We start from the raw sequence: 26,340 nt of genomic DNA, 5'->3' as shown, positions 1-26,340 counted from the left end.
GCCGCGAGGGAAGGAGAAGGAAGCGGGATTGGGCGGGGCAAGGGCAGGTTGCGACTCTCGAGGGGAGGAGCGGCGGCGGCGGCGTGGATTGGGGAAGAGGAAGAATTCGGGGCTGTTTGGTTGGTAGCCTCAGTTTGCCACACCAAACCTTAGACGTGCCACAATTTTTCAGGCTAGTGTTTGGTTGCGTGCCGCAGTTGAGTCAAGCCACACTTTACTTGCATATTGGCCCACGCGTCATACTCTCATTTGCTAGCCAAAGTTTGCCATAGTTGTGGCCAACAAATTATTGGCCACACTTTGTGTGGCTTGCCACAGTTATAGCAAATCGAGCTATGGCAAAGTTAGCTTCCATCCAAACAGCCCCGAAGTCGTGATAGCTAGGGGAGGAGGGCGAGGCGGCGGCCGTGCACTTCTGTCATATCCACCGTTCCTTTCCATCCTACGGCTCCGTTCGTTTCTTGGTCTCTCTCTCCTCGGTTCTTCCTCCACGCAGCCTGCCGGCCCATTATAGGCCTATAACTTAGCCCAACACATGTGCTGTGCCGATTTTTTTTTCTTTTGTTTCTCTTTTAATATACTAGAAAAAGTGCTCGTGCGTTACAACGAAAAAATTCAATCGTGACATATTTTTTATGCAGTATTTGAGCATTATGAATTGCGAAATCGTCCCACGTGGCTGGTTATTGTATTGCGATCGCAAAATCTCATAAAAACATAATAGTAATATTCCAAATTCATAAATGATAGAAATAACATGAAGATATGTCTACATGGGTGTTTATGCAACAACCTTTAAAAAATAGCCAAGCTGTATTATCTTATCCATATCATAATCGGATCAGGAAGAGCATGCAGCCGATGCTAGCTGCGCTTCTTTCTAAACTAATAAAGAGAAATTTACATATGCGCGGTATATTCTAGCACGAATCGATCTGATGACCTGTTCTCTTCTTCAATACATGCGAGCAACAAATTCGACACATACATGTAGATGTATTTGAGACTTTTTTTTATGGCGATTGAATAGGATACGGATTTGAAGTCGGACTATCGTATTCGTACTCGAATCAGATGACGTACCAAACAATCAACAAAAACATCTTCAACTTTTATAATAGCAGAGATTTATAAAAGTAGTACATTTTTGTTTTCGAGTATTGCAGATTTATACCCCTACTATAATTTAACCTATAGTTCACCAGCACAGTCATACATCCTTCGTACTTCATTTATCAAATTCAACGTCTCAAAATCATAATGATACTACACTTGTTAGTTCTTACTACTAGTTACTGTTAGCATGACAATGATATTGAGGTTGATGTAGATGAGATTTTTATGATGAAAATTATATCGAAGCACCTACGGATCGAGATACTTCATTCATCTCGGCCATTCGCGGCGACGATACAGATAACCTCCAGGATGGAGGCGTGCCGCTGTTCGTTTATTCTTCCTGTGCTATTTCCATCGGGTGGGTGTAGTGTACGAACGTTCGCATCTCGCGAACAGCTCGTTTTATCGTTAATCTTAATGACGCGTTGAAGCTCTTACGTAGGATTAGGGTGTTTCGGGTAGAAGACAAACAAATCATTGTTTCCTATTAGATTAAATTGTTTAGATTGGATTTTATTTCTTAAAAAAATATCCGATGATAATTAGATTTTTTGATTGTGCAGAAGTTTATACACTAATTAAACTTTCTAATTGTAAATATAATTCATCTCTTATAAATAAAAAGTCTATACACATAAAATCTATATATAGAAATTTATGCACATAAAATCTATATATAGAAAGTTTATATGTGAGTTTCAAAAAAAAGTTCATATATAAAAAATTTCCATTAAAAAAGCTATAAAAATAACTATAGCTAAAAAAAGAAAAACACAAACTTGATACCGTTATGGAAGAATAACGTAAGAATGAGGATAACAGAAAATTGAAACGAATCACGTAAAAAAGGAAAACGGGAAATTAGGAACGGAAGAACCACGAACTTACCCAGTTTATGGTAGTAGCGGTTCCTTACAACTGGTTGTGGGATGTGTTCTAACATTCAGTCCCGAGCCACGTCCCCGCATATTTTTGTTTATGTTTTTACCATATTTATGATAGTTTCTCAAATATGTCATTTACGAAAACTTACACAAGATGTAAGTTTTGTACGTCTCCACGCTTCTCTTTGGGAGAGGGTTGCGGAGCCTATAGGGCACCGGGGCAGTCTGGACCCAGGCTTTGCTGTTATAAGATGTAAATCTTATAGGTTTTGATGGCATGCCCGGGGCCCAGGCGAACCCGAGCTCCTCGCTTCCACTCACCTTATATCTTTTAGATATAGATTTGAGTAAAATACACCAACGGTCCTTAAACTTGTCAGGAGGTTTCACTTAGATCCACGAACTTGCAAAGCGCACATCAAGGTCCCTAAATTTGGTTTATTATATCATCTCGGTCCAAAGTCGCATTTGATTGTGGTCTTGCCTACGTGGACACCACGTGGACAATGACATGTAATTTTTTTTTATTTTTTTCTCCCTTCTCCCTTCTTTTTTCTCTTTCTTCCTTCTTTTGCTCGGTGGTGAGAGGCGGCACGAGGGGAGGGGTTGTCGCAGTGGTGAAAAAAGAAGGAAGAAGGGAGAAAAAAATAAAAAAAAAATCTATGTCATCGTTCATGTAGCGTGCCACGTAGGCAAAACCACGGTCAAACGCGGCTTTGGACCGGGATGATACAATAAACCAAGTTTAGGGACCTTGATGTGCGCTTTGCAAGTTCGTGGACCTAAGTGAAACCTTCCGACAAGTTTAAGGATTGCTGGTGCATTTTACTCTATAGATTTTGTAAGTCTCCACGCCTTTCTCATAAGGATGTATTTTGTAAGTCTCCACGCCTTTCTCCACAAGGGCAGGAGGAGGCTCAGGTCCCGGGCAGGCTGGGACTCAGATTCTCGTTGCCTTGTGGTTATGAATATTTATATGTGTATTTGTTTTGTACATATCGACATTCTTCTTGGAGAAGAATGAATATAGTATATTACTCCCTCCGTTTCGTTTTGTTTGTCGTTTCCGACAGCTTCGGCGAGATTAAGGTTGACGTGAATTTACCCTTTTGCCCTTCCTCTCCACTGATTCATTCCCCTTCCCTTCTACGCGTGATGGCGGCGGCGCCCCATCCCGATCCCGAGCGTCGTGGCAGGGCCGACGGTGGGGATGGCGGTGCTCTTCCCCACCACCCCTGTCGCGGCTTCCCCTTCCCACGGGCAGCGGCGCCGGCATCCTGCTTCCCCCCACCGGTGAGCACACCCTTCTCTTTCCCCTCTTCCCACACCTTCTCTCACCTCCCTCCCGTCTCTTCGTGAGCCTGCGCCCACCGCCGCCGGCGAAGTCGCCGGCCACCGCATCCCGCCGCCGCTCTCCGGCTACTAGGGGTATCTGGCCGACGCATCCTCTCCTCCGAAGCTGTAGAGTAGTGTAGTGGCTAAGTGGCAGGTGGCGTTCTTTGCGATTTGCCACCACCGGGCAGCGCCGCCGGCTCACCATCGCCGGAGCCCAGCAAGAAGCTGGCGTACTGAGATTTTGGTCAGGGTAGTACTCACACTGCGGCACTGCCAAGTCCGGCGGCTCGTTGGAGGTTTAGCATATTGGGTTTAGATGATGCTGATCACGTTCAAGATGATGATGATGATGATAATGAATTGACGTTGGTTTAATAAGGTTTTAGTGGGTGGTGATTAAGGTTTGATCTTGAATTGTTCATGTGGCAGTAGCTTTTGATCTTTTGATTATTCGCAATATAACTTGTAGATTTGCTCTGAATTTTTGCAAGGTGTGTTGCAGATAATTCTTCATTTTGCAGGAACGATTTGCTTCTAATAAAATGCTTAGTGTGACAATGACCATCATGGCACCAATATTTCACTTGTAATTAGCAGTTTACCTAGGTAATCTGTGACTAATGCAATGCTGACACCACAGTTGAGCTAGATCAGTGGATAAAGTAGATATTATCTGAACATTATTTGTGCCTAATGTAATGCTGACACTATAGTTGAGCTACACCAGCAGAACTAAATTAAAATGATAAATTCTATCTGATTCCTGGACAACAGTGTATGGTTTACGGAGTAGTTTCTTTGAATTGATCGGTTGTTGTTTACCATGTGTTTCTTGTCTTCTGGTATTTTTTACCATGTTTATTTGGTTGTTCATTTCTTGTCCGTTCTTGATTTTGTATGGAAGATACTGGGTGTTCTTCCTGGACGCCGTTGGTCATGACGAAGGAGGAGGGCAGGGTAGGTAGACGTCGTAAATTTGTCACACCATGGAAGAAAGCGGCTCAGGAGGTCGGCGACGGCGGTGCAGAGGATCGTGTCGAGCGCCTCGCCGCCGCGGCTTCGTCCTCAACTGCTCTCTCTCCAAGGTTCGTATTCGATTTTTTTTCAATGATGTATTTTGTGTTCCTAAAATGTGTTATTTTCAGGAAAACTCTATAGATGCTCACTATTGCGAGGTTAAATGAATTTTCACATCTAACCTCACATAGTTCAGTTCATGGCTACTGCTTGTGCAAAATTCGATTAATTAGAGCAAGGAAATAGCACTGTATTTCTATTTACAGGGAGCTGTTGCTGGTTGTTCTAGTTTATGCAAACATTTAGCATAAGTCTTTTCCTTATCTTATTGCTTCATAAATTGGAGTTCTTGTTATTGTATAATTTCTTGTTAGATCACATGGTTGTCTGTCCAGTTATGCTATACAACCAGTACTAGATGTCTTACAGAATGGATGCTTTTACCTTTTCTCAGAACCTTACTATGCTTTTCACTCTTAACATTTGATGCAACTTATAATCCAAAATGTGCATTCATGACAACTTCGTTGCAACACCTTTTGCAGGGTTACACTAGATGGGTCCAATGTTGGAGGGAAAAGAGGCAAAAAAAGGAAGTCTCCCTGCGTGGCAATGCCATTCTTTAGAACCCCGTTGAGCAGAATGTTACTGTCCCCTAGCATACGGATAAGGTCTCCTTCTATACAACAACGAACATCACCTTCTGCTACAACCCATGGAATTTGTCAAGGTCGAGAGCAAAGAACAATGGATATTAATTTAAATTTGGAACCGGGAGATACATATTCTGCCACAGATCCCGGAGAGGCTGGATTTGATCACAGTGCTGCCACAGATGCTCAAGGCAATGGAGAGGCTGGATTCGATCACAGTGCTGCCACAGATGCTCAAGGCAATGGAGAGGCTGGATTTGATCCCTTCGATTCAAATGCTGATGATGATGTCCTAGTCACTCTAGAGGAGATAGGTGTTGACCCTGGCCAGGAGAATGTACAGCCTCAGTTTGATCCTTTCTTCGATTCTGATGTTGATGATGCTATCCTAGTTCCTCAGGAGAATACACACAAGAATGTCGTGCTTGATAATGACAAACGGAGAGCAATCTTTGACGCCATGCTTGTAAAGGCAAGAAAAGGATATTTGAAGGGCCATGAGAGCAAGGAGGTTTCAGCTAAATTCTCGGTGCCTATCAGGACAGTACAGCGGATATGGAAAAAAGGCAAAAGCTGTTTGGATCAAGCTATTTCAGTTGATGTTGCGAGTGGAAGATCTAGGTGTGGCAGAAAGAAGAAGGTGGTGGATGTGTCCCGTCTCGAAGATATTTCAATATTGAGCCGCACCACAATACAGGATGTAGCTACTCAACTTGGTGTTAGCACAAGTAAGGTCTACAGAATGAAAAAAGAGGGTGCTATAAAGCGTGTATCTAGCTCATTGGATCCCCACTTGACAGACCAAAACAAAATTGATCGGCTGAAGTGGTGTATTGAAATGCTTGACCCAAGGAGTGTGCCTCACAATCTTGTCTTCAAACCATTGTTTGATTTCATTTTCATAGATGAGAAGTGGTTCAACATTACGAGGAAGACTGTGCGATATTACGCAGCTCCAACTGCCTCGCGTCGCATCAGGACAATTCAAAACAAAAACTTCATCCCAAAAATAATGATCTTAACAGCTCTCGCCAGACCAAGGTTTGACTCAAATGGAAACTGCATCTTTGATGGAAAAATTGGATGTTTTCCTTTTGTGACATACACAGCTGCAAAGAGGTCAAGTGTGAACCGTCCTGCAGGGACAATCGAGATGAAGCCCATTGAGTCAATCACAAAGGAGGTAATCCGAAGCTTCATGATAGAAAAGGCATTGCCAGCTGTTCGGGCTAAGTGGCCTCGTGAAGACGCTGGCAAACCTATATACATCCAGCAGGATAATGCTCGGCCTCATATTGCACCGGACGACAGAATGTTTTGTGAGGCCGCGAAGCAAGACGGCTTTAACATCAAACTTGTTTGCCAGCCGGCAAATTCCCCAGATTTGAATGTCTTGGATCTGGGTTTCTTCAACTCCATTCAGTCCATCCAGTACAAATCAGCCTCAACAACAACAGAAGAACTTGTAGCCGCCATCGATCGAGCATTTGAAGATTATCCAGTGAGGCTATCAAACAGGATTTTCTTGTCTCTTCACGCATGCATGAGGGAAGTCATAGAAGTACTCGGTGACAACTCCTATGATCTTCCACACATCAAAAAAGGAGTGCTTGAAAGGCAAGGTCGCCTTCCTTTGCAACTAAGGTGTGATGCTAAGTCACTAAATAATGCTAACAATTATCTCAGGTAAACTACTTTGGTTATATTTTATTTTCATGAAAATCGCTTCATGTGCCTAACTAGTTTGATGTGTGCTAATTAGTGGCATTCTTTTTACTCCTTTTCAGGACCATGGCAGATACCTGATATGAATTTGTTTGTTGCTGCAGCAGGGTGCTGATATGAAATTGCTGCTAAGCTAATCTGAAATTTTTGGTGTTGCTGTTGCTGTTGCTGCTGTTGTTGATATCTGAAATTGTTGGTGTTACTGCTGTTGCTGATATCTGAAATTGTTGGTGCTGTTGTTGATCTGAACAGAATGAATTGGAGGCTTTCTTTTTTTTCTCTCTTTTTCTAGAAAGTAGTCCATGTGTGCAGTCATTCTGTGCAGAACATGTCCTTTGATTTTTGAGAAAGCAGGAGGATATATGGACCTGAATATGTCCTTTGATTTTTTATTAGTATTTTTATTTCACATGAACACATTAGCTAAGCTTATCTAAGATCAATGGTGTGAACTGTCAATGGTCCTTTGATATAATTACAGACTAGCTATCTCAATTTACAAGAAACATCAGCTGGGATGGCAGCAGCCACTTTACAAGCTCTGTGTTTGAATACTCTGTTTACAGACTAGCTATCTCAATTTACAAGAAACATCAGCTGGGATGGCAGCAGCCACTTTACAAGCTTGGTGTGCATCTCTGAAGCATACATACTTCTCCTGGATGTCTTCTGGACAGGTTTTATAAACAGCAGCTGGGATGGCAGCAGCCACTTTACTCTCAAGTGGGAGTATCTTGCAATTTTACATCATTTAGAGATGTTGGTTTGTCCATTGTTCGGTTCGTTTCAGTAACATGGATATTCTTGAGCCTAGGAGATCGCCTAGGAGAAATCAGGTTAGTCTTTTTGCAAGCAGCACCAGCACCAGGCATTGTTACTTTCAAGTAGCAGACTACAGATTCAAACTTGTATCAAAATCAACTTGGCAATTGTAAATGTCAAAAAGTTTCCTGTAGCAATGAAGAAAACCAGGTGTTATGACCAAATGCATGCACAATAGATGAATAACAGAAGCCATATTACCTTTAGGATGAACCATATTCTTTTTCTAGATGAAACAGGGTCATATTCAATTAAAGCACTTGAGCAGGATAATAGGCAAATCATGTCATTACGAAATCATAATATTGAACCAATAAAGATCACTAGTGCATTATCCAAAATAAAGTACTCCATTTCTGTTTACTCTGTTTACAGCAAAACAGTATCCCATTTCTGTCTACTCTGAATCTGTATCTCAAGTTCCAATTTTTGTTTCCAATTTCTCATTATAACATCCAAAATTCCCACGCATATTACATCACTGACAGTACTAAGCACTAATCATCTGATCAAATACACAACAATCAGTCCCCAGTGAACACGACCAGAATTTCCCAGAAACAGAAAAATTTCCCCTTCGATGAACATCAAATAGCCAAGCAAATGCAATGTGCATTCTCTAAAAAACGAACATCAACAATCAACATACGGCTAACCAAATCAGACAATCTGCAGGCCGTTCAGTAGCTTAATCTGCAATCAAGTGCACAGCTATCTTAACCGGATGAAATAATCAGGTAAATTCTGGACATCCAGCTGAAGAAAGAAAAAAGAAAGGAGGAGACTTGTGGCAATGGAGCTTTTCGAAGCCCGGCGATCTCCTGCACCAACAAGACGTGCACCAGCACCGTCCTCCACGCTATGTATCAGCCAGCGAACCAGCTGCCGCCGCGAGCAGCGAACGAAAGAATCAGGGAAAAGCCCTCGAGCCAAAGCCGAATCGAGAAGAGGAGAGGGCAGCCGTACTGAGGGCGATGATGGAGAGGACGAAGGCGAAGGCGAGGAGCGGCCGGAGGACGGAAGACGACGGCGATCTCCCACGCCGCCGCCGCCAGCGTGGCTCCTCCTCCGGCCATGGTGCCGCGGCGGCGCTTCGTCGGCGGAAGGGGACTATGCGCGTGGGAGGCGGCGCCGGACTTGAGCGCCATGCGTGGAGGGCCTCGCCGTGGCAGGGGCAGGAGGACCGCCGGCGGAGGAGCTCCTCCTGCTTCTCCGCGCCGCCGACTGAGGGGTAAAGATGGAAACGGTATCGGCCGGTGTACTACGACGTCAAACATTTTGACTCTTTTTGAAATGAGCTACAGCGACAAACAAAACGAAACGGAGGGAGTAGAACGCGGGCGGGCCTAGGCTCCCGCCAGACAGGAGCCCTGAGCTTCTCTAGGAATTAACCTTGACCGTGGGTCCAGTTATGATGACTAAACTGTAGAGCTACAATATTCCCGGTAAATGGGAGGGGGGGGGCTAGATCCCATTTCGCCGACAAATACTACCTCATGACCTTTTCTGCACGATTTGTGATAGTTGAGGGGTCGAGATTTTTGATATTGCAGATTGGGGATCTCCGATAGACTCGATGCAAAATTTAGGCACGTTAAGTGAACTTGTTCCTATTTGATTCTGGTTTGGCATTTTGGCCCGTATAGAAAGAATTTGCCATTTGGGCTAGCATGTTGTCTGCCATTTGGGACCGTTGGGCTGAAACCCTTACCGACATTTCTCTGTTATGCTGAAGGACGGGAGAGATCTGTTGTTGCTGTGAAACCCCTCTATCCTTCGGTGTTTGCCTTCAACTTTCGTTTATTAGCCCAGCTCATCAATTCCAAAAGCTTTGAAAAGAAATCAAAGATCATGTGCAACCATGATCCTGTCATGTTGGCCTTTCCACCTCCTTACAAACAGATCGAAATCGTATCAAAGCGTTTCTCAAATCTGAAAAACCTATCTAAACTTCTTCTTCTTCTTCTTCTTCTTCTCCTTCTTCTTCTTCTTCTTATTATTATTATTATTATTATTATTATTATTATTATTATAACACGCTTAAATTCATGTATTTATCTATTATATAATTTATTATTATTATTTTGTCGCCTCATAAGGAATCAGGGAAAAAAACGAAGGGAAAAAAAAAAAAACGCGGCGCTGGCAAGCAAGCTCAAACTGAAGGCGCATAGCCATAAATCCGCCAAGGCTGGAAGCGGCGCGGCGCCACGCCACAGAGACGCGCACGCACGGAGCACTAGCAGAAGAGGCAGAGAGGAAGAGTAACCTAGCTTGTTGATTCCGCCGCCATGGAGAAGGCGCTCGTGGAGCGGCTGGAGGCGGCGGTGGCGCGCCTCGAGGCCGCCGTGGCCTCCGGGGCCTCGCTGTCGGCGGCGCCGCGGGACCTCGGGGACGGGCTGGACGCGGCGGCGGCGGCGTCGGATCCGGCGATCGTGGCCTACGACGAGTTCGTCGCCGGGGCCGTCGGCCGCCTCACCGCCGCGGCCGAGAAGATCGGAGGGAAGGTGCTCGACGCCACCAAGGTCCTCGCCGAGGCCTTCGCCGTCTCCAAGGGCCGCCTCGTCCAGGCCAAGCAGCTCCAGGTACGGGGCGCGGCTTCTCTCATGTGTTCCTGCCTTGATCTCTTAGATTTTGGGTGTGCTCGGCGCGTAGATCTCCCGGCGTTCCGTACTGTTTGGGCCAATCTGATGTGCGTCCCGGGGAGGAATCTCGCGGGAATGACTGATCAACCCGAGATTTGGAGGCGAATTCAGGATTTTGGTATTTTGTTTATCGAGATGGCCAGGGCCATTCTGCTGGAGGTTCATTGTGCGATGACGTGCTTACATGTTTATTGATAACATTTATGTACAAAATTATTGATAACATTTATGTACAAAATTACTTCAGCCATTGTGAGATCTGAAAAATGCGATGTCCATTCTTATTGCTAGCCTGAACTTTGATTGGTTCTAAGTTGGGAACATTACACATAGTCATTCAGTTACTAAGGGCGAGGGGGGGGGGGGGGTGTGAAGAGGTGCCCATTCTTGCATCAGTAATCTGCTTTTTTTCCTAATGTTGCGCAGAAACCTGCATCAATGGCTGATGCACAAGACTTCTTTAAGCCGCTGAATGATGTTATTGCGAAAGCAATTGCGATGACTGAAGGAAGGAGGCCTGACTATTTCAACCATATCAAGAGTGTTGCCGACAGTCTCACTGCTTTAGCGTGGGTTGGCTTCCTAGGAAAGGATTGTGGTTAGTAAATTTGTTATGTTTGGATTTTAGCATTGGTGTCTTGCCGACTACCATATATATCATTCTGTAATATTTCTCCCATTCTTCTTCTCTGCAAGGCATGAGTTTCCCTACAGCACATGTTGAAGAAAGTTGGCAGATGGCTGAGTTCTACAATAACAAGGTACACTTTTTTTATTCGAGCATTTTCTATATTTGCTTTACTAACAATTTGCCACTTTTAGATTTAGCATTTAACAATTTGCCACCCATAGACATGTGGGTCCAGCTGGCAAATTGTTAAACGCCACATGTAAGAGTGGCAAATAGTTAAATATCTCCATATTTTATACCTACAGTATGTAAAGTAACAAAATGCGTCAATTGTGAAGCCTGGTCAGAATGCTCAAAGTTTTCTCCTTTTAGAAAGGGATGCTAGACAATCATTCTCGTGATGAGAATGGCTTTCGTATGGTGAGAAGTAGGGCTGTTTTGTCACCTTTCATTATTCCTTCAGTCTGTGTATCTCTCAAGTTTCTGGGAAATAATGCATTTTGTTATATGCATATCATAAAGTGTTTCACATAATAAAATGTGCGCGACATCCAACAATTTCTTTCACCATTAGCCTGACAAGTAAGAAACCAACTACTCCTATGAAAAACATAGTAGTAGTTTTTTTTACCTGTTTTTCCAGTATTCCTTATAGCTGAGTACGCGATGATGATATTAATCATTGACCTGAGTTATCTCATTCAATTGCAGAACCATACACGTAATTATACTGTTTTGAAGAATGCTCATTAATCTTCCTCTTAGGTTCTTGTGGAGTACAGGAACAAAGATGCTGACCATGTTGAGTGGGCTAAAGCTTTGAAGGAGCTATACATGCCTGGTTTACGGGATTTTGTTAAGAAACATTACCCTCTTGGTCCTTCCTGGGGTCCAGTTGGAGGTGCACCTGTTTCCCAACCAAAGGCTACTGCTCCAGCTCCTAAAGCACCAGGGGCTAAGGCTCCCCCTCCACCTGCTCTACCTTCGGCACCCCTTTTTACCACAGAGAAATCTCCTAAATCTGCACAGCCTAAAGAAGGAATGTCAGCTGTCTTTCAGGAGATTAGTTCAGGCAAAGCTGTGACCACAGGTAGATGAAAACACGTGATTCATCTATTTTGTGACATTTTTTTCCCTTTTGTTTTTGTTATCAATACTGAAAAACATACCTGTGACAGCCCTATTACTGTTTTGCAGGATTGCGAAAGGTTACTGATGACATGAAGACTAAAAACCGGTCTGATAGAAGTGGTGTTGTTAGCAGCAGCACTGCTGCTCCGGCTGCTGCTCCTGAGAAGACCTCTCGTGCAGGGTCTTTCTCCTTCAAGTCTGGGCCTCCAAAATTGGAGCTTCAGATGGGGCGCAAGTGAGCTTCACCCTGATTATTAAACAAAACACCAAATAGATTACTATCTAAGACTCTAGTATATACTGTCAATTGGTACAGTATGGGTTTGATTGATGGCCTGCATGGCTGCATGAACACCAACCAGGTCCAACAATGAGGATTATCTGGGAAGCGTCGTTTCTGGTTAGCTAGGTTGCATTAGTGAGTTGGTACAGAAGTTGCAAGAATGGGGGCTTTGGTAGACAAATAGCTTGAAACCATACATTTCTATATAGTTAAATTATATGTACAAGATAAGTATTGCAAATAGAATTAATTACATACATCTAGTTAATTTCAAATTTGAGTAGTATGTTATATGCCACAAATTCATATAATTCCGCATGATAGAAGCTTCCCAAGACACGATAACCATTTATTTTATTATGGTGGCACCGTGGCAGTCTGAAGGACCTTGCATCATTTACTCATTTAGACATATAGTCAGAAGGACGCCATATAATTTTCTTGTTCTGATAAAATGTGCTTATATTATATATTGTTGATTATTCTGTTCATATTTCCCTGAGATATAAAAAAAATGGCAGATGGGTGGTCGAAAATCAAGTTGGTAAAAAGAACCTTGCAATCGATGATTGTGATGCTAGACAATCTGTATATGTGTATGGATGCAAGGATTCTGTCCTTCAAGTAAATGGTAATATACACCTTTATTTGGGATATGTAACGTATTACATATCACGTTCTCCCATATTATTTGGTGTCATAACAATTATAAAACATTTTGCAGGTAAAGTGAACAATATCACTGTTGACAAATGCACCAAAGTTGGAATCGTTTTCAAGGTTAGTGGGTTAGTTTAAACTGTTGAGACCAAATTTAACCCTGAGCTAAATTTTATTCTATTACTGTGGCAAAACTAAATTCTGTTTACCAAATGTTTCAGCATGTTGTAGCAGCTTTTGAAGTTGTCAATTGCAATGGTGTTGAGGTGCAATGCCAGGTATTCAGTTTTGGAATGTTATACTCATAACTGTAAATGCGTGAACAGTATTAAGGAGTATTCTATCTGGTTACAATACTGCTCTTCCCTCTCTAAAAGGATGTCGCTTTTGTGTGTGTTCTGGATTGCTTGTCATACTTTTAGGATTTGACCTTTATCTAATTTTAGAAATATCAAGCTTGGGCATGCCCAGAATCATCTAGGTTTAAGCAATCTGCCGATCTCCTAATCTCCTTTGCTTGGTCAGTTATTATTATACGATGTCATAAAATCACTATTGGATGGTCAGGTCGAAAGACTGAAATGTTGGACATTCACCCTCATCATGCTGCCAGCAGATGAGGCGCAAAGTCTGGCACAAAAGAATGCGAGGGACTAGAGAATTGCTTGTTTTTGAACTTAATGTTTTATCGCCTTTCCTTTTGAATTTAGTACTTATAAATTTCAACAAATTATTCTGTCTAGAAGCTATTTTTATTTGTGTTCTGTTGTCCTGACCCCTAAGTGTGAGTTTTCATTGCCATTCGGTACGTAAGCTTTACCATCACCGTGTTTAGTTGCAAACTTTTTTTTCAAACTTCCAACTTTTCCATCACATCAAAACTTTCCTACACACATAAACTTCCAACTTTTCCGTCACATCGTTCCAATTTCAACCAAACTTCCAATTTTAGCATGAACTAAACACACCCTTGTCTGTGTTGCTGTCAGAGACTGAAGTTCTTTAACTTGCAGGGTACAGCACCAACAATATCAATCGACAACACATCTGGATGTCAATTGTACTTGAGCAATGATTCACTTGGAGCCTCCATCACTTCAGCTAAATCTAGTGAAATCAATGTGATGGTTCCAAGTGGTGCTACTGATGGTGATTGGGTAAGATCTGATCTTCTGTCTATGTGTTTACCATGACCCAATTGGGAATTCTTTAAATCTGTTGTGGGTGCTGTTAGTTGTTGCCTTGTTGGTGTGCACATTAACTGGGCAATATAATCAAACACCTTTGATGATGCAGACATCCCTTTTGAGTACAAACAGTACCATTAGGGGCTTACAGTCGATATCCTCTTGCTTCTAGAGACAATCTATATACAGTCTGGCGCTTAAGATATTGTTCTTATATTGCAGGTGGAACATGCTTTGCCCCAACAGTACATCCACAGCTTCAAAGACGGGCAATTCATCACCTCACCGGTGTCTCATTCCGGAGCATAGCTACAATCATACCGGCCTTTCTGGGTTTGTCTGTGCATTGGTTGTGTGTTGAGAGTTGTAACAGTATTTGATGTTTGTTGGAGATGCTGTTTGGAGTGTTGGATGGTGCCTACGATTGCTGTTTCTTCTGCCCTACTCACTGTGTTGGTTGGTGTATTTGCATGCCAACAAACTACTGTTGTATGTTTGAGCTGATTGATGATCATTCTTTCTGCATGACTGTCACTATACCTTCTGTTCCCAACATGCTGCTCACGTTGAGCCCAGCGTGCAATTCTGTCTCCAGAATTGTTCGTACACAAACATTGTACGTTATTTGAATGTGAGTTGCCATGTTTCATGCAATACTTGGACAAGATCAACAGGATTTGATTAACAAAATGTGAGTACAAGAGAATGCATCCATGCATCTGCCTCTCAGATTAACAGGTACATTAACAACACGCCTGCAATTATGCTGATCACTGACATTGTCCGTGGCGATTCCGCTGCACTAGGACTACTACAAGCAGCAGCTGCTGCTCCCCTCGCCGTCGTCGTCGCCGTCCCCGGCGCGCACAGGGCTGAAGGCCCGGCCGCCGCCGCCGAGCCCGGCTGCAATGGAGTCACCTGTGGTTGTTGCCCCGGCAGTCTCGCCGGAGCAGGTGATGGCTTGACCGGAAGGGTCGGCGCCGCCGCCGCCGGCGCCATGGCTGGTGCCAGACCGGCGGCGGTGCCGTTCCTCATCAGCCCCGTCGGGTACGTCTCGGCGAGGGTGGTGGTCTGGAACAGCCCGAACGACTTCTCCGACGGCTTGCCGGGCTTGAGGTCCTCGTCGTACACGGCGAACAGGTACGTGTCCACGGGCTTCCCCGGCGCGCGCGGCGTGCCGGCCATGGACCGGAGGTGCGACACGAGCCCCGAGACGAACGCGCGCGCGTTCTCCGCGGTGGCGCCGGCCTCGTCGGCCCCGCCGCTGTGCGGCCACCCGGTCTCCGCGACGACGATCTCCACGTCCTTGTACCCCTTGGCGTCCAGCGCGGCGCGGACGGCGTCCACCTGCGCGTCGAACATGTTGGTGTAGGTGAGCCCCGAGCCGGCGTCGGGCCGGCCGGCGTTGGGCTGGAACAGGCAGAACGCCAGCGTCTCCGGCCGCGGGTCGCTCAGGTACGCGAAGTAAGGGTACGGGTTGATGAGGAACGGCGAGCCGGTCTTGCTCAGGAAGGCCAGGAGCGGGTCGAGCGCGGCGGCGAGCTCCGGCTTGAACGCCCCCGAGGAGGGCGGGTCGGAGCTCGCCAGCACGTCCATGGCGTGCACGGTGGACACCTTCACGCTGGAGTTGGGCGGCAGCGCGGCGTAGATGTTCTGCAGCGCCGGGACGAGCTGCGACGCCAGCGACGTGTCGGCGAAGAGGACCTCGTTGCCCACGGAGACGGCGGAGATCGCCGGCGACGAGGTGGACGGGAGGTGCGCGGCGACCCACGCGGCGGCCGCGGCCGGCGAGGACGCGAAGTTGGGGATGTCACCGTTGGCGGCGCCGAGGAGGAGGGAGATGCCCGTGCCGGCGAAGGCGGAGATGACGGCCGGGTCGGTGCCGTAGAGGCGCACCTTGGTGATGGTCGTCGACTGGAGGAGGCGCGCGGTGGACGCCGGCGGCGGGAGGTTGTCGGCGACGTCGCCGTAGTTGATGCCGACGAAGGACTGCGACGCTGCAGGGAATAAATCGGTTCCCGCGTGATCAGTAAAAACATTTTGCTGCATATTTTCAAACGGAAAATAATTTACGAATAAAACTTTTATATAGGTTTTTTTAGTGATTAAAAAACAAAGAGCGAAAAATAATCTTCAATGAAAAAAAAACCCAAAATCACCTTTAATTTAAAGTTAAAATTTTAAATTTTAGCTTATAAGTATAAGCACGAGCGAAAAGATGTACGACAATTCTACTACTGCCCTATTTTGAAAGCAGAAACCTCACATGATTTTGTATGGATTTCACTGTAAAATACCACATTTCAAACCTCACATGAATGAGAAACAATTTATTTCTGAAAAAACAAGGTTAAAAGCGTTGAACGAGACAGAAGCTTTTGTTTCGCAATCAAATGGCCACAGCACTGGGTAATCTGTTTACTGTATATCAGTGGGTAGGTGTCATCTCATCACTGCACAACGCCTGATGTCACCATCACATGATGACACGACATCCAATTAACGACTGATCGTCTTCGTTAGTCGAGAAAAGATGAGAGCCGAAATGTCTACAACCATATCCCTTATGTCCATTGTGTCCAGCAGATTCCATCCAACAGTATAAAGAAACAAGAGAAAAACGAAGAGGAAAACCGTTTCCATAGCACAAGAGCACTTGCCGAATTGTAGGGAAGATGTAACTCTCGAACTAGGGAAAAATTTGGACAAAAAGTCAGAAAAATGAGGTAGGTTATGCATGCTGGAGCTATAATTTGTTTGACCTATCAACCAAAACCAGCTCAAAATTGAAACTGCTCCAGCAACAAGAGCATGATTCAGAGTCCAAGACTGATTATCAGAACCAAACACAAGAAAAGAGACAAATTGTGTGCGAGAAAGATATAGCCTTACCTGAATAAGGAAGACGAATGAGCTGCAAGAATCCCCAGAGAAGAAGAAGAAGCAGAAGCTGCCTCCTCCCTGCCATCTCTCTCTCTCTCTCTCTCTTTCTCTCACTCTCACTCTCAGAAACGCTGCTTCCTGCAGGCTTAAGCAGACGAGATTGGAAGGTTGCTTAGCGAGGTAGGAAATAGCCGTGGGCTCTCTCTCCCGCTCCAAATCTCTGCACAAAATAATAATAAGGCTCTAAAGTCGGGTGTCACTGAGGAAACAAAAAAGAGAGCACAAAGCAGAGAGTCTCTAAAAGCGGCTAAAGCCTCCCACTCCCGCAATTCGTACCTGTTTCCTGCTTCCAAATGGAAGAAGAGGCAAAAACCAAATAAGCGAGACAGGTGGTGGTGCCGCACGATAGCCGATCCGACGGCCAGCGTTTGCGTTTGCGTAGCTGCGTGGGAGGGGGAGGGATGGGTCGAGACGAGACGCCACGCCGCGCCGCCGGGGATGCTGCGTTTGGAGGAGGCGAGAACGAGATGGTGGTGGGGCGCTCGTCTCACCGGCCAAGTACCAACTACTACCAAGGCGGCGCGTAGCGAGTGGCGTGACGGGTGCAGATGAGATGAGATGACAGGTGAGACCGCCGGGATGCTAACGATATCGTCGGGCAAAGGTGATGGGCGACACGACACGTTTCGTGGGTTTTGTCTTTGGGACGGCATTAGGATTTAGGGTAACAAAGGGGTCAAGTGAGTGATGAATCATGAATGAGCGATATGGCCACGGCGGTAGTACCGCCTTTTGTTTCCTTTCTTTTTGTTCTTTCCACCACGAGAGAGAAACAAACACGTGTTACAACTTACAGGGACTCGATAGTTGTTTGATATGAGAGCTCATATTTCTCCAAAGCGTCTTATTAAAGAATAAAGATTAATTTATCCATAATTTTTTTCATATATTTGTTTGTAGCGACTTTAAAATCAACATAAAAAAATTACATTGAAATATCTTAAATTCAACTTTAAAACAAGTTTGAAAATTTAAATTTTGATTTTTGGTTTGGTTTATTAGGCCAATCGTTGGGGCTATCACTTCCCCGGTTCAGAAGACAGATTGTTAAACCTCCTTCAGGCACAAAAGGTACTCCTATGTGACATAGAAAAAGGGGAACAATCCTGCATTTCATGTGTATCTGTCTCAGGACGAGAGGGAAGAAAGCCCGGCAATCATGTGTTGCCGTCCAATAAACAGGGCGATATGTGCAAAGAGGTTACATGGGATATTCCAGGTGACTGACGGTGGGCCCATATACTACTGTCCTTACTACTGCTATCAGCATACTTAGGGATTAAGCATGCCAAAACCATGCCACATTTCATGACAAAGCCAATCATTGGTTACCAATCCAAGAATGAGCTACCTCCCAGTACAAGTGATGGAACTTCATATAGCACTGGATAATAAAATACTCCCTTCGTCGCATAAAAAACTAACTTAACACTAGATATAACGCATCCTAGTACAACGAATCTAAACATACATATGTCTATTTATAGTTCTAGAATATGTTATATCCGGTTTTAGATTTATTTTTTTACATATTAATAGTGCTAGAATATGTCATATCTGATTCTAGATTTGTTTTTTATGGGACGAATGAAGTACTCCAGTAGCTTGCATATACCAAAGCAGGTAGACAAGGATATTATGTTCTCAAATACCACGTTCTTACACTAGCATTCTAGAAAAGGCTTTGGGCCTTGCAAAATGAAATGCAGCAGCTGAGCCAACAACACAGAGATACTTACGACAGATTAGATGCACACTACCTTATCACTTCCTAGTGTACTGGCGCAAGTGCAATGCCCAGTCAGTAATTACTTGGGGTGGGATCACAAAAGCGTTGTCTCATCAGCAGATGCAGCACAGGTCAAGAGGCACCTTAGCCGGCAGCCTTACTAGGGCTATGGCCTGAGGTGCGCAGCGAGCGATGAAAGAAAGCAGCTAGCTGGTGAGCGACGTGAGCATGCCGCCGCCGCTCTTCGTCGGCACCACCACCTCCCAGCCGGGTCCCTTCAGGGGCACGAGAGGGGCGGCGTCGGCGTTGGCAGGAGGGCCTGTAAGGTCGCTCCGGTCCATCACCTTCAGGAGATCCTCGTCGGTGATGTCCGTCTGGATCATCCGGTCCTCCTCGTCCTGCTCGTCCCTGAGCAGCGCCAGCAACTCCGCCTCCTGCATAATCACAAGAAATGGAAAATATGAGATGAGGATTTTCCGCGGGGTGGACATTCTTTCAGTGTCAATTTTGTAGTTTTGTTCATATGGTGTTCCTCTATGAAGAAAGAACTTGTTTTCCAAAAAAAAGTGTGAACAAAGAGTAGTTATCTTAATAGTCAGGACTCAGGAGGATGGATGGGAACATTTACGTCTAGTGCATTAGGTTTGGCTCTGTCTTGTTCAAACTGACCCTTCCCGATCACCACATGTTCCAGCCTCAACTTTCCAAATGCTTTCTTGATGATCCGGCCCTGCAACACCATTAAGATGAGCAACTATACAACAGGTGGTGTAGCCGATGTCTAAAGACAAAAAGATCATCCGACACACCTCAACAGAATGTGATGTTGCCAACCGGTAGACGTGAACTGGGCGTGTTTGACCAATCCGGTGGCATCGATCCATGGCCTGCAAATCCATCTGAGGATTCTGCAGAATGATGGCAGAAGTTTAACAATTCACATAATCAGCTAATAGAAGGTAAAGTCTACATGCCTACATTCCACCTGTTCGAACAGGTGGATGGCATGCAAAAGAATCTTGTAATATACTTGCTATAATATGAATATTTAGTCTGAAGAAGTAAAATAATGTCAATAGGGAATTACCCAGTCACTATCATATAGGATACAGGTATCAGCCGAAGAAAGATTGATACCCAGCCCACCAGCCCGTGTGCTTAGAATAAAGATATTCATGCTGCTGTTCAAGTCATTAAATTCTGCTATCTGCAAGAGAATAGTGCACAAAATTGTGAGAACTGTATTACATTAAAATGGATGATAAAAGATAACAACGGTGAAAAAATGAGACTCCTAATTGCATTTTAAGATAGCGCAGTCAGCCTATATGCATCTAGAAGACTAGAACTTTACACATTATATGGTAATCAGCAATGCTTGGCACAGCCCGCTTTACCTGCCTCCTCCTCTCTTCCAACTTAACACTGCCATCAATTCGGCAAACCTGAAGGCCTTTTGTTTCCAAGTAGTACTCGATAATGTCCAAAACTTTTGTCCACTGTGAAAATATTAGAACCTACAAAGAACGCCAGTTGAGGTCTATGATATTTTTTCTTCAAAAAAAGTTTGAGCTAACATTTGCATTAATGTAATCCTGAATTAAACAGAATAGCAGAGAAAATGATATACCTTGTGCTTCCGTGCAAGCAGCAAATTTAGCAATCTGTTCAAGAGCTGAAATTTACCGCATTGTTCTAAGAGCTTCTCAACAGGTGGGTACATACCTACAGAAAGAAAATAAAACAAAAATGTTAGGAAATGAGCACGTGAAGCAATTAACTACAGATGTCCAATGTGGAACAACCTGATGAGTCATATGCGGACTCCAAAAGATCAGGATGGTTGCAATTTTTCCTCAGTTGAATTAAAAGGTTATTCAGCTTCGCCTTAATGCCAGGTCTCCGCAGAACTGCAATACTCCTCAGCACTTGTCAGATTAACTTTTTAAGTCAACAGGAATGTATGTAGGGAGACTATGTGCACAAGCATCCGTACCAATTTCTGATTTTTCATGCAGGTATTCATCAAATGTTTGTTCAACCAAGTGATTCTGGATTTCTTTCTGATGGTTAGTCATGTTAGCATAAATGATTATCTCTTTCTTTCGTGGAAGCATATGCTCTACATCCTCCTTCATCCGCCTTAGAAGGAAGGGGCGCAATATGGCATGAAGCTTTGAAACAACATCGACTTTTCTCTTCTCTTCACTTTCCTCTTGTTCTTCTTCACCCCCTTTTGCACAAAAATCAAACCTGTACAACAGACATAAGGCAGACACAAAAGTAAACATAGCATCCCAGTAAACACCAAATAAATCAGTAGATGTACAGCATAGATTTGTGCTACATTCAAAAGACACGTTAGCAGACATCGCATATCAAAGCAATATGCATAACCGCTACAACACATAGGGCATTCAACTTTACGACACTTCATAAAGGCAAGCCAATGAGAAAAAAAATAAAGCCACGTCTTAAGAGTAGCAACAAACTAATGGAATAACTATATACATAAACAGGATTAGTTGATGAGATTAGTGTTGAAATTGCTGTTATGCAGTTTAAGAGGTTCTTTTACATTGTTTTGACCAATATGCTAGCCCTCAATGACCTAGAGAGATCCTGACAAATGTCTTGTCTTGAAGAGAAGAAGACTATCTGCTCTGCTCAATGCATATACAAATGAACGAAGTTGACAATAAACAGTCAGGAAAATGACTCAAAAGTGAGACAAACAATTATTTGACGGAAAGGTTAAGATGGATATAGGAACGAGTGCATGATAAGAAAATCTTCAATTATACTATCATATTTGTACTTTAGTGCTGACTGCTGAGACGTGATAGTATAAAAGCACAAACCACACTTGAGAAGGAATATACTCAGCAAAATGGATCATACCATGACTCGAACTCCTGATGCGATGAGAATATATCAGGCAAAATGAAGTTCAGCAGTGACCACAGTTCTGCTAGATTATTCTGAAGAGGTGTTCCAGTCAAAAGGAGCTTATTATCCATTGGCAGGCGCTTTAACTCCCTTAATAATATGCACTTTGAATTCTTTAGCCGATGCCCCTAGAAAAAGACATGGTAGTAACATGTAAATCCAAAATTAAGACAGAACGACAAGGACAATAACTTCTTGCAAGGTTTCTCCATTTACCTCATCCACAATAACATACTTCCACTTATAATGAGCAAGTTGTTTTGCGTCTGACATAGCCATCTCATAGGAAGTTACGATTAATGGAAAATTTGGGCCTGTGGTTTTGGGCATGAATTTTCTCCTTATCTCTGCCCGAGCTGCTTTATCCCCATGGTAGATCACACCAGTCATAGATGGAACAAACCTGAAAGCAAGCAGCTTCACTTAAGAATATCAATTAAGGATGGTGAAAGAACAATATAGACAAGTCACCTTGAGATCTCGTTCACCCAGTTCGAGAGAGTGGATAGAGGAGCTATTATCAGGTATGGACCATCAAGACCCTTCCCCTTGAGATGGGCAAGAAAACCGATAGTCTGTATTGTTTTCCCAAGGCCCATTTGATCAGCCAATATCCCATTAAGCCCATTCTGCCAAAGTGATATTAACCACTTAACACCCTTTATCTGGTAGGACTTCAACTTCCCGCCAGTCATTAGAGGAACAAGTCTGGCTTGCTCTTTTTCCCACCTTTCTTCTTCTGTGAGAGTACAATCCTCAGGCGAGCAATCTTCACGAGATCTTGTAAGCATGGCTGCCACTGCTTTCTTGGCCTTTTTCTGAACAACATTTTATTTTATTTGGTTAGAAATGAAATGGTTTGCTTGAAATTTCATCGATGTATAAAACTAGTTGCCACATTCGTACAGAACACTGATCAACCTATCCACTTAAAAAATATGATTGATCCTACGAAAGTATCTGAGTAAGCATGTTCTAAAGGAATTTGAAATAAGCCAAACAACTCCAGGTAATTTTTTAAATAAAAAAACATTATCCAACGTCCAAAAATAAAAGGTACAAGTAAAGTTGATGGTTTTAAAACTTCTTTCCTTCATATGTTATCCTTATATCTTCAGCATTCATGAGTAAACAATCATACTAATCTCTAATTAGCAGGATATTAACAACATATATATAAGGTAACTTTCCTCCCACACTCGCTTGTTTCTGTATTGAGCATTTTACTCTGGCATTTTCTTGCTTCTCTAACCTCCTACTCCAGTTCACTATCTAACAGTCAAAAGAGCCTATTTGAACAATATACTAATTGCAAACATTCGCCAAATTTGTGCCCAACATTTAAACCCCAAGAAAATATCAAGCGACAGTTGTACATGTGGTGTGGCAAATCTTAAACGTCCCTTCTAAATATGATTTTCTAACAATGTGCTACAGGTGGAAAGCTAATTGGTAAATAGTGAAAAACTCGCAACATTAGTAGTATTTGAAATCCAGATGAGCAAAGTCAGCATCTACATAATCCATTAATTTAGAATACAGGAAAACAAAATGATGTATGAAGCGAGAACTCACATTATTGTATTTTGGTGCAGAAGTAGCTTTCCTCTTTCTCCCACGCCCTTTCTTCTTCTCTTCTACTGGCTCCCCTTCATCCGGGGTGTCAACACCCTCCACCTTAGCCAACAGCACAACCGTCAACAGGAAAATCAAATAAAACTCAGGAAGAACCAAAAGAGGCGTGGGTGCGTGTGGACTGTTATACATACATCAGCAATCGTCTCCATCTTCTCAAGTAGAAATTCTGAATAGAGTTGTGTCTGTGTCAGCAGCTCGTCCAACTTGTTAAACCGTGCATTTGGATCAAAAGCAAGTCTTGCAGCTTCTGCCCTCTTCCGTGCCTCCTCTTCTTCGTCAGCCTTAACCCGGGCCTCGTGCAACTTGTCTTCCTCCTCCTTCATCGCATCAGTGATGAGGGATGCATCACCATTCTTGGCCTCAAGGTCAATTGGTAGAGATGAAGTTGCATCCACAAAATCATCAGCTTTTTCCTCCTTGACAGGCTCCAATAACTGGTCTTCTTCCTTCACCGGCACAGGGTGAGGTGACAAATCACCGTTGTTGGCCGCAAGTTCCACAGTCAGGGATGAACTTGCATCCACAAAATCATCAGCTCTCTCCTCAGCAAGCACCTTGAGATGATCATCCTCTTGCTTAATTGCCTCCACGGTATCCGAGGCATCCCCATTCTTACATTCAGAAATCTTCTAAGAACAGAAGCTCAACGTCAAAAAAAAAAGAAAATCCGAAATACTTCGCGAACTGCGGAAGCACAAAGCATAAATAGAGAGATCTGGAAACAAAAATTTATTCACAAATAAATCACCTCATCCTCCAGAACGGATGTAGGGGAATCCGCGTTGGCAGCGGCGCCGGCGCCGGCGGCCGGTGCTGCTTCCACCTTCGTCCCATTTGCCACAGCGACCACCATTCCTTCCACCATGAGCCGCCTCCGAATTCAAGCCCTGACGGAACAGCACCCACAAATCAGCCTCAGCGATCTAAAACCTAGCCAACATTCCACATCCACCACCGCCAACATTCCACATCCACCACCACTCCTGCAAAATCTGTAAAAACCCCTCGAAACAAAAGAGGCTAAAACCCTAGTCCAAAAGAGGAAAACAAAAGTCAAACATCAAAGAGTGCGAGAAAAGTGAGCATAAATAGCATTTTCCAACAGGTGAAAAGATTTCACCCAGGGCAGACAGACAACACAGTCTTATCACCCAACTTTTCCCATTTCCGTTCAAAAAAGTTTTTAAAAAAACTTTTCATCCAAAAAAAATGAAAAAATATATATATACCAAAATATTTCCCAAAAATAATTTCCCCAACCAATCCCCTGATGAACCAACAAGCAATAAAATGATAAGAAAAATTACCTTACTATCCGACCCCTCTTCTTCCTCTCCCCCTTCCGCTCCGTGCTCCCGCTCCGCCGGCGGCCTCCTCGGTCTCTTCAACTCCTCCGCCCGCGGGGCCGGGGGTACCCGCACGTCGCCGCCGAACGACTGGCGGCGCGCGTAGTGCGGCTGGTGGCGGGCGGCGTGCGGCCGAAGGGGATGTCGCTCGGCGGCGGGCTGGCGGCCGTGGCGCTCGTCCTGACCTCCTCGGAAGTCAGTGGGGAGGAGGGGTTTGAGGCCGGCGAGGGTTTCAGGCGGGAAAGTGAGGGGAGAGAAATACCCCTGTGGTTTCTACTTATCTACGAGGAATGCCACGCGTGGGCCCGCGTAGTCAGTGGGGATCGACCGGGGGGCATTTCCGTACTTTCGTCCTGCCGGGGGGCCGTTCAAACTGCGTTATTGCGCGTACTGCGCGTGCAGTGCCGGGGTACGGCACATCCCACCTAGACCCTTTAGTCACTGACGCGGTGGGGCCCGAGAGATCTGGCCCCACATGTCGGTGAGGCAATATGGAAGCTAGCGCGTGCGCTGGAACGGTGGCTCGCAGATGGGAAGCACGAGTGTCTGCCTCGATCCCTGCAGAGCTGAGCAGAACGAAGCGTGACGTAGACCTGGTCCAGTGGTCTCACGATATGGTCCGGCGGGGACGAGGCGGATGTGTGAGTCTCGGACTCTCGGTCCATGGAGGAACGGGTGTACGTAGTCGGGGAGAAGTGGGTGGTGCGGGGCTTGTGATGCGACCGTGTGGCAGGGAGCACGTAATTGGGTGGACCGGTAGCCATTTGCCAAACACAAGGGGGGCGCACGCATGCCTGTGTGGCCGGCCACCCAATGTATGCGTTCAAATTGTTTGCGCTTTTGTCCGCTTCGATGGCCGGATGTCTACGTGGCAGTTTTTGACCGTTGAGAGATCCGTGCGGTTAAAAAGGGGAGGGGGAGAGTGAACGCAGAGTTCAGCGTGTGGAGTTACTCCAGAAACCATGGGGGACTGTCATGAATCACTAATTGGGGTACACGCAGCTCATCAAAGTTGAGAAGTTCTGAAACACTCTGGTTCCATAATTCTTTAAACACTAGGGGTGTGTTCAGTTCCTGAAAAAAGTTGAAAGTTTGAAAAAATGGTTGTAAGTTTATGTGTGTAGGAAAGTTTTTGATGTGATGGAAAGTTGGGAATAGGAGAGAAACTAAACACGGCCTAGAATAGCATATACTCCTTCCGTCTCATAATATAAGAGATTTTGGAGGGATTGCGGCTACGGCTGCGCCATTGCGTGCGGCATTGTTGGTGTCGGTTGCGTCGCAACCACAAAACAGACCGCCGAATAGGCACACTCTAGAGACCATGTCATTGGCCCTGTTGGATCCTCCGGGCTATTAAATAGCCCTTTGGAATCTTGCTATTTAGGAGTATTAAACGTAGATTACTGACGAAACTCATTCTATAATCCTTGGGCTATTTTGCGAGACGAATCTAACGAGGTATATTAATCTATGATTTGCTACAGTGATGCTATAATTATCCGCTAACCATGGATTAATATACATCGTTAAATTCGTCTCGCAAAATAACCTAGGGGTTATGGAATAGGTTTTATCAGTAATCTATGTTTAATAATCCTAAATAGCAAGATTCCGGAGGGCTATTTAATAGTGCGGAGGAT

General features: G+C 44.5%; 3 protein-coding genes across 5 annotated transcripts; 1 reads left to right on the top strand and 2 right to left on the bottom strand.

Annotated features, from left to right (window-relative positions):
* Window positions 1-9,754: 9,754 nt before the first annotated feature.
* LOC127766725 (cyclase-associated protein 1) lies at window positions 9,755-14,631 on the top strand. The gene is made up of 10 exons (XM_052291848.1): window positions 9,755-10,140; window positions 10,627-10,798; window positions 10,897-10,961; window positions 11,597-11,921; window positions 12,029-12,197; window positions 12,767-12,876; window positions 12,970-13,025; window positions 13,127-13,183; window positions 13,919-14,062; window positions 14,315-14,631. Exons 1-10 carry the CDS (start codon window positions 9,847-9,849, stop codon window positions 14,399-14,401), a joined length of 1,479 nt encoding a protein of 492 aa, XP_052147808.1. The 5' UTR covers window positions 9,755-9,846; the 3' UTR covers window positions 14,402-14,631.
* Window positions 14,632-14,749: 118 nt separating this feature from the next.
* On the bottom strand, window positions 14,750-17,539 carry LOC127766726 (glucan endo-1,3-beta-glucosidase 7-like). 2 transcript variants are annotated; one of them, XM_052291850.1, is made up of 3 exons: window positions 17,312-17,539; window positions 16,985-17,195; window positions 14,750-16,089 (listed from the first exon to the last, which is right to left on the bottom strand). In XM_052291850.1, exons 2-3 carry the CDS (start codon window positions 17,058-17,060, stop codon window positions 14,819-14,821), a joined length of 1,347 nt encoding a protein of 448 aa, XP_052147810.1. In that variant the 5' UTR covers window positions 17,061-17,195; window positions 17,312-17,539; the 3' UTR covers window positions 14,750-14,818. The 2 variants fall into 2 exon arrangements, with proteins under 2 accessions (XP_052147810.1, XP_052147809.1); XM_052291849.1 differs by lacking the exon at window positions 17,312-17,539 and having other exon boundaries at window positions 16,985-17,296.
* A 1,064-nt stretch (window positions 17,540-18,603) lies between these two features.
* Window positions 18,604-24,931, bottom strand: LOC127767801 (ATP-dependent DNA helicase DDM1). 2 transcript variants are annotated; one of them, XM_052293247.1, is made up of 15 exons: window positions 24,659-24,931; window positions 24,100-24,238; window positions 23,483-23,980; window positions 23,289-23,390; window positions 22,185-22,531; window positions 21,930-22,116; window positions 21,666-21,841; window positions 20,761-21,017; window positions 20,570-20,674; window positions 20,395-20,489; window positions 20,162-20,281; window positions 19,852-19,971; window positions 19,574-19,672; window positions 19,393-19,494; window positions 18,604-19,198 (listed from the first exon to the last, which is right to left on the bottom strand). In XM_052293247.1, the coding sequence occupies exons 2-15, from the start codon at window positions 24,214-24,216 to the stop codon at window positions 18,971-18,973; spliced, it is 2,553 nt and encodes an 850-aa protein (XP_052149207.1). In that variant the 5' UTR covers window positions 24,217-24,238; window positions 24,659-24,931; the 3' UTR covers window positions 18,604-18,970. The 2 variants fall into 2 exon arrangements, with proteins under 2 accessions (XP_052149207.1, XP_052149208.1); XM_052293248.1 differs by having other exon boundaries at window positions 23,483-23,977.
* Window positions 24,932-26,340: the final 1,409 nt, after the last annotated feature.

Source organism: Oryza glaberrima, chromosome 3, assembly GCF_000147395.1.
Source record: "Oryza glaberrima chromosome 3, OglaRS2, whole genome shotgun sequence".
NCBI classification, from domain to species: domain Eukaryota; kingdom Viridiplantae; phylum Streptophyta; class Magnoliopsida; order Poales; family Poaceae; genus Oryza; species Oryza glaberrima.
Note: the sequence above shows the minus strand (reverse complement) of the source record. Positions and strands in the feature narration are given on the sequence as shown.

Excerpts from the sequence above, each read along its gene's own strand:
- LOC127766725 (XM_052291848.1), top strand. The coding sequence starts at position 9,847 with ATGGAGAAGGCGCTCGTGGAGCGGCTGGAGGCGGCGGTGGCGCGCCTC. Across the intron at positions 11,922-12,028 it reads AGGCAAAGCTGTGACCACAG|GATTGCGAAAGGTTACTGAT; the intron begins GTAGATGAAAAC and ends ACTGTTTTGCAG. Across the intron at positions 14,063-14,314 it reads GTGCTACTGATGGTGATTGG|GTGGAACATGCTTTGCCCCA; the intron begins GTAAGATCTGAT and ends CTTATATTGCAG.
- LOC127766726 (XM_052291850.1), bottom strand. The coding sequence starts at position 17,060 with ATGGCAGGGAGGAGGCAGCTTCTGCTTCTTCTTCTTCTCTGGGGATTC. Across the intron at positions 16,090-16,984 it reads CATTCGTCTTCCTTATTCAG|CGTCGCAGTCCTTCGTCGGC; the intron begins GTAAGGCTATAT and ends TATTCCCTGCAG.
- LOC127767801 (XM_052293247.1), bottom strand. The coding sequence starts at position 24,216 with ATGGTGGAAGGAATGGTGGTCGCTGTGGCAAATGGGACGAAGGTGGAA. Across the intron at positions 21,842-21,929 it reads AGTATGTTATTGTGGATGAG|GGGCATCGGCTAAAGAATTC; the intron begins GTAAATGGAGAA and ends GTCTTTTTCTAG. Across the intron at positions 19,495-19,573 it reads CAACATCACATTCTGTTGAG|GGCCGGATCATCAAGAAAGC; the intron begins GTGTGTCGGATG and ends ATGGTGTTGCAG.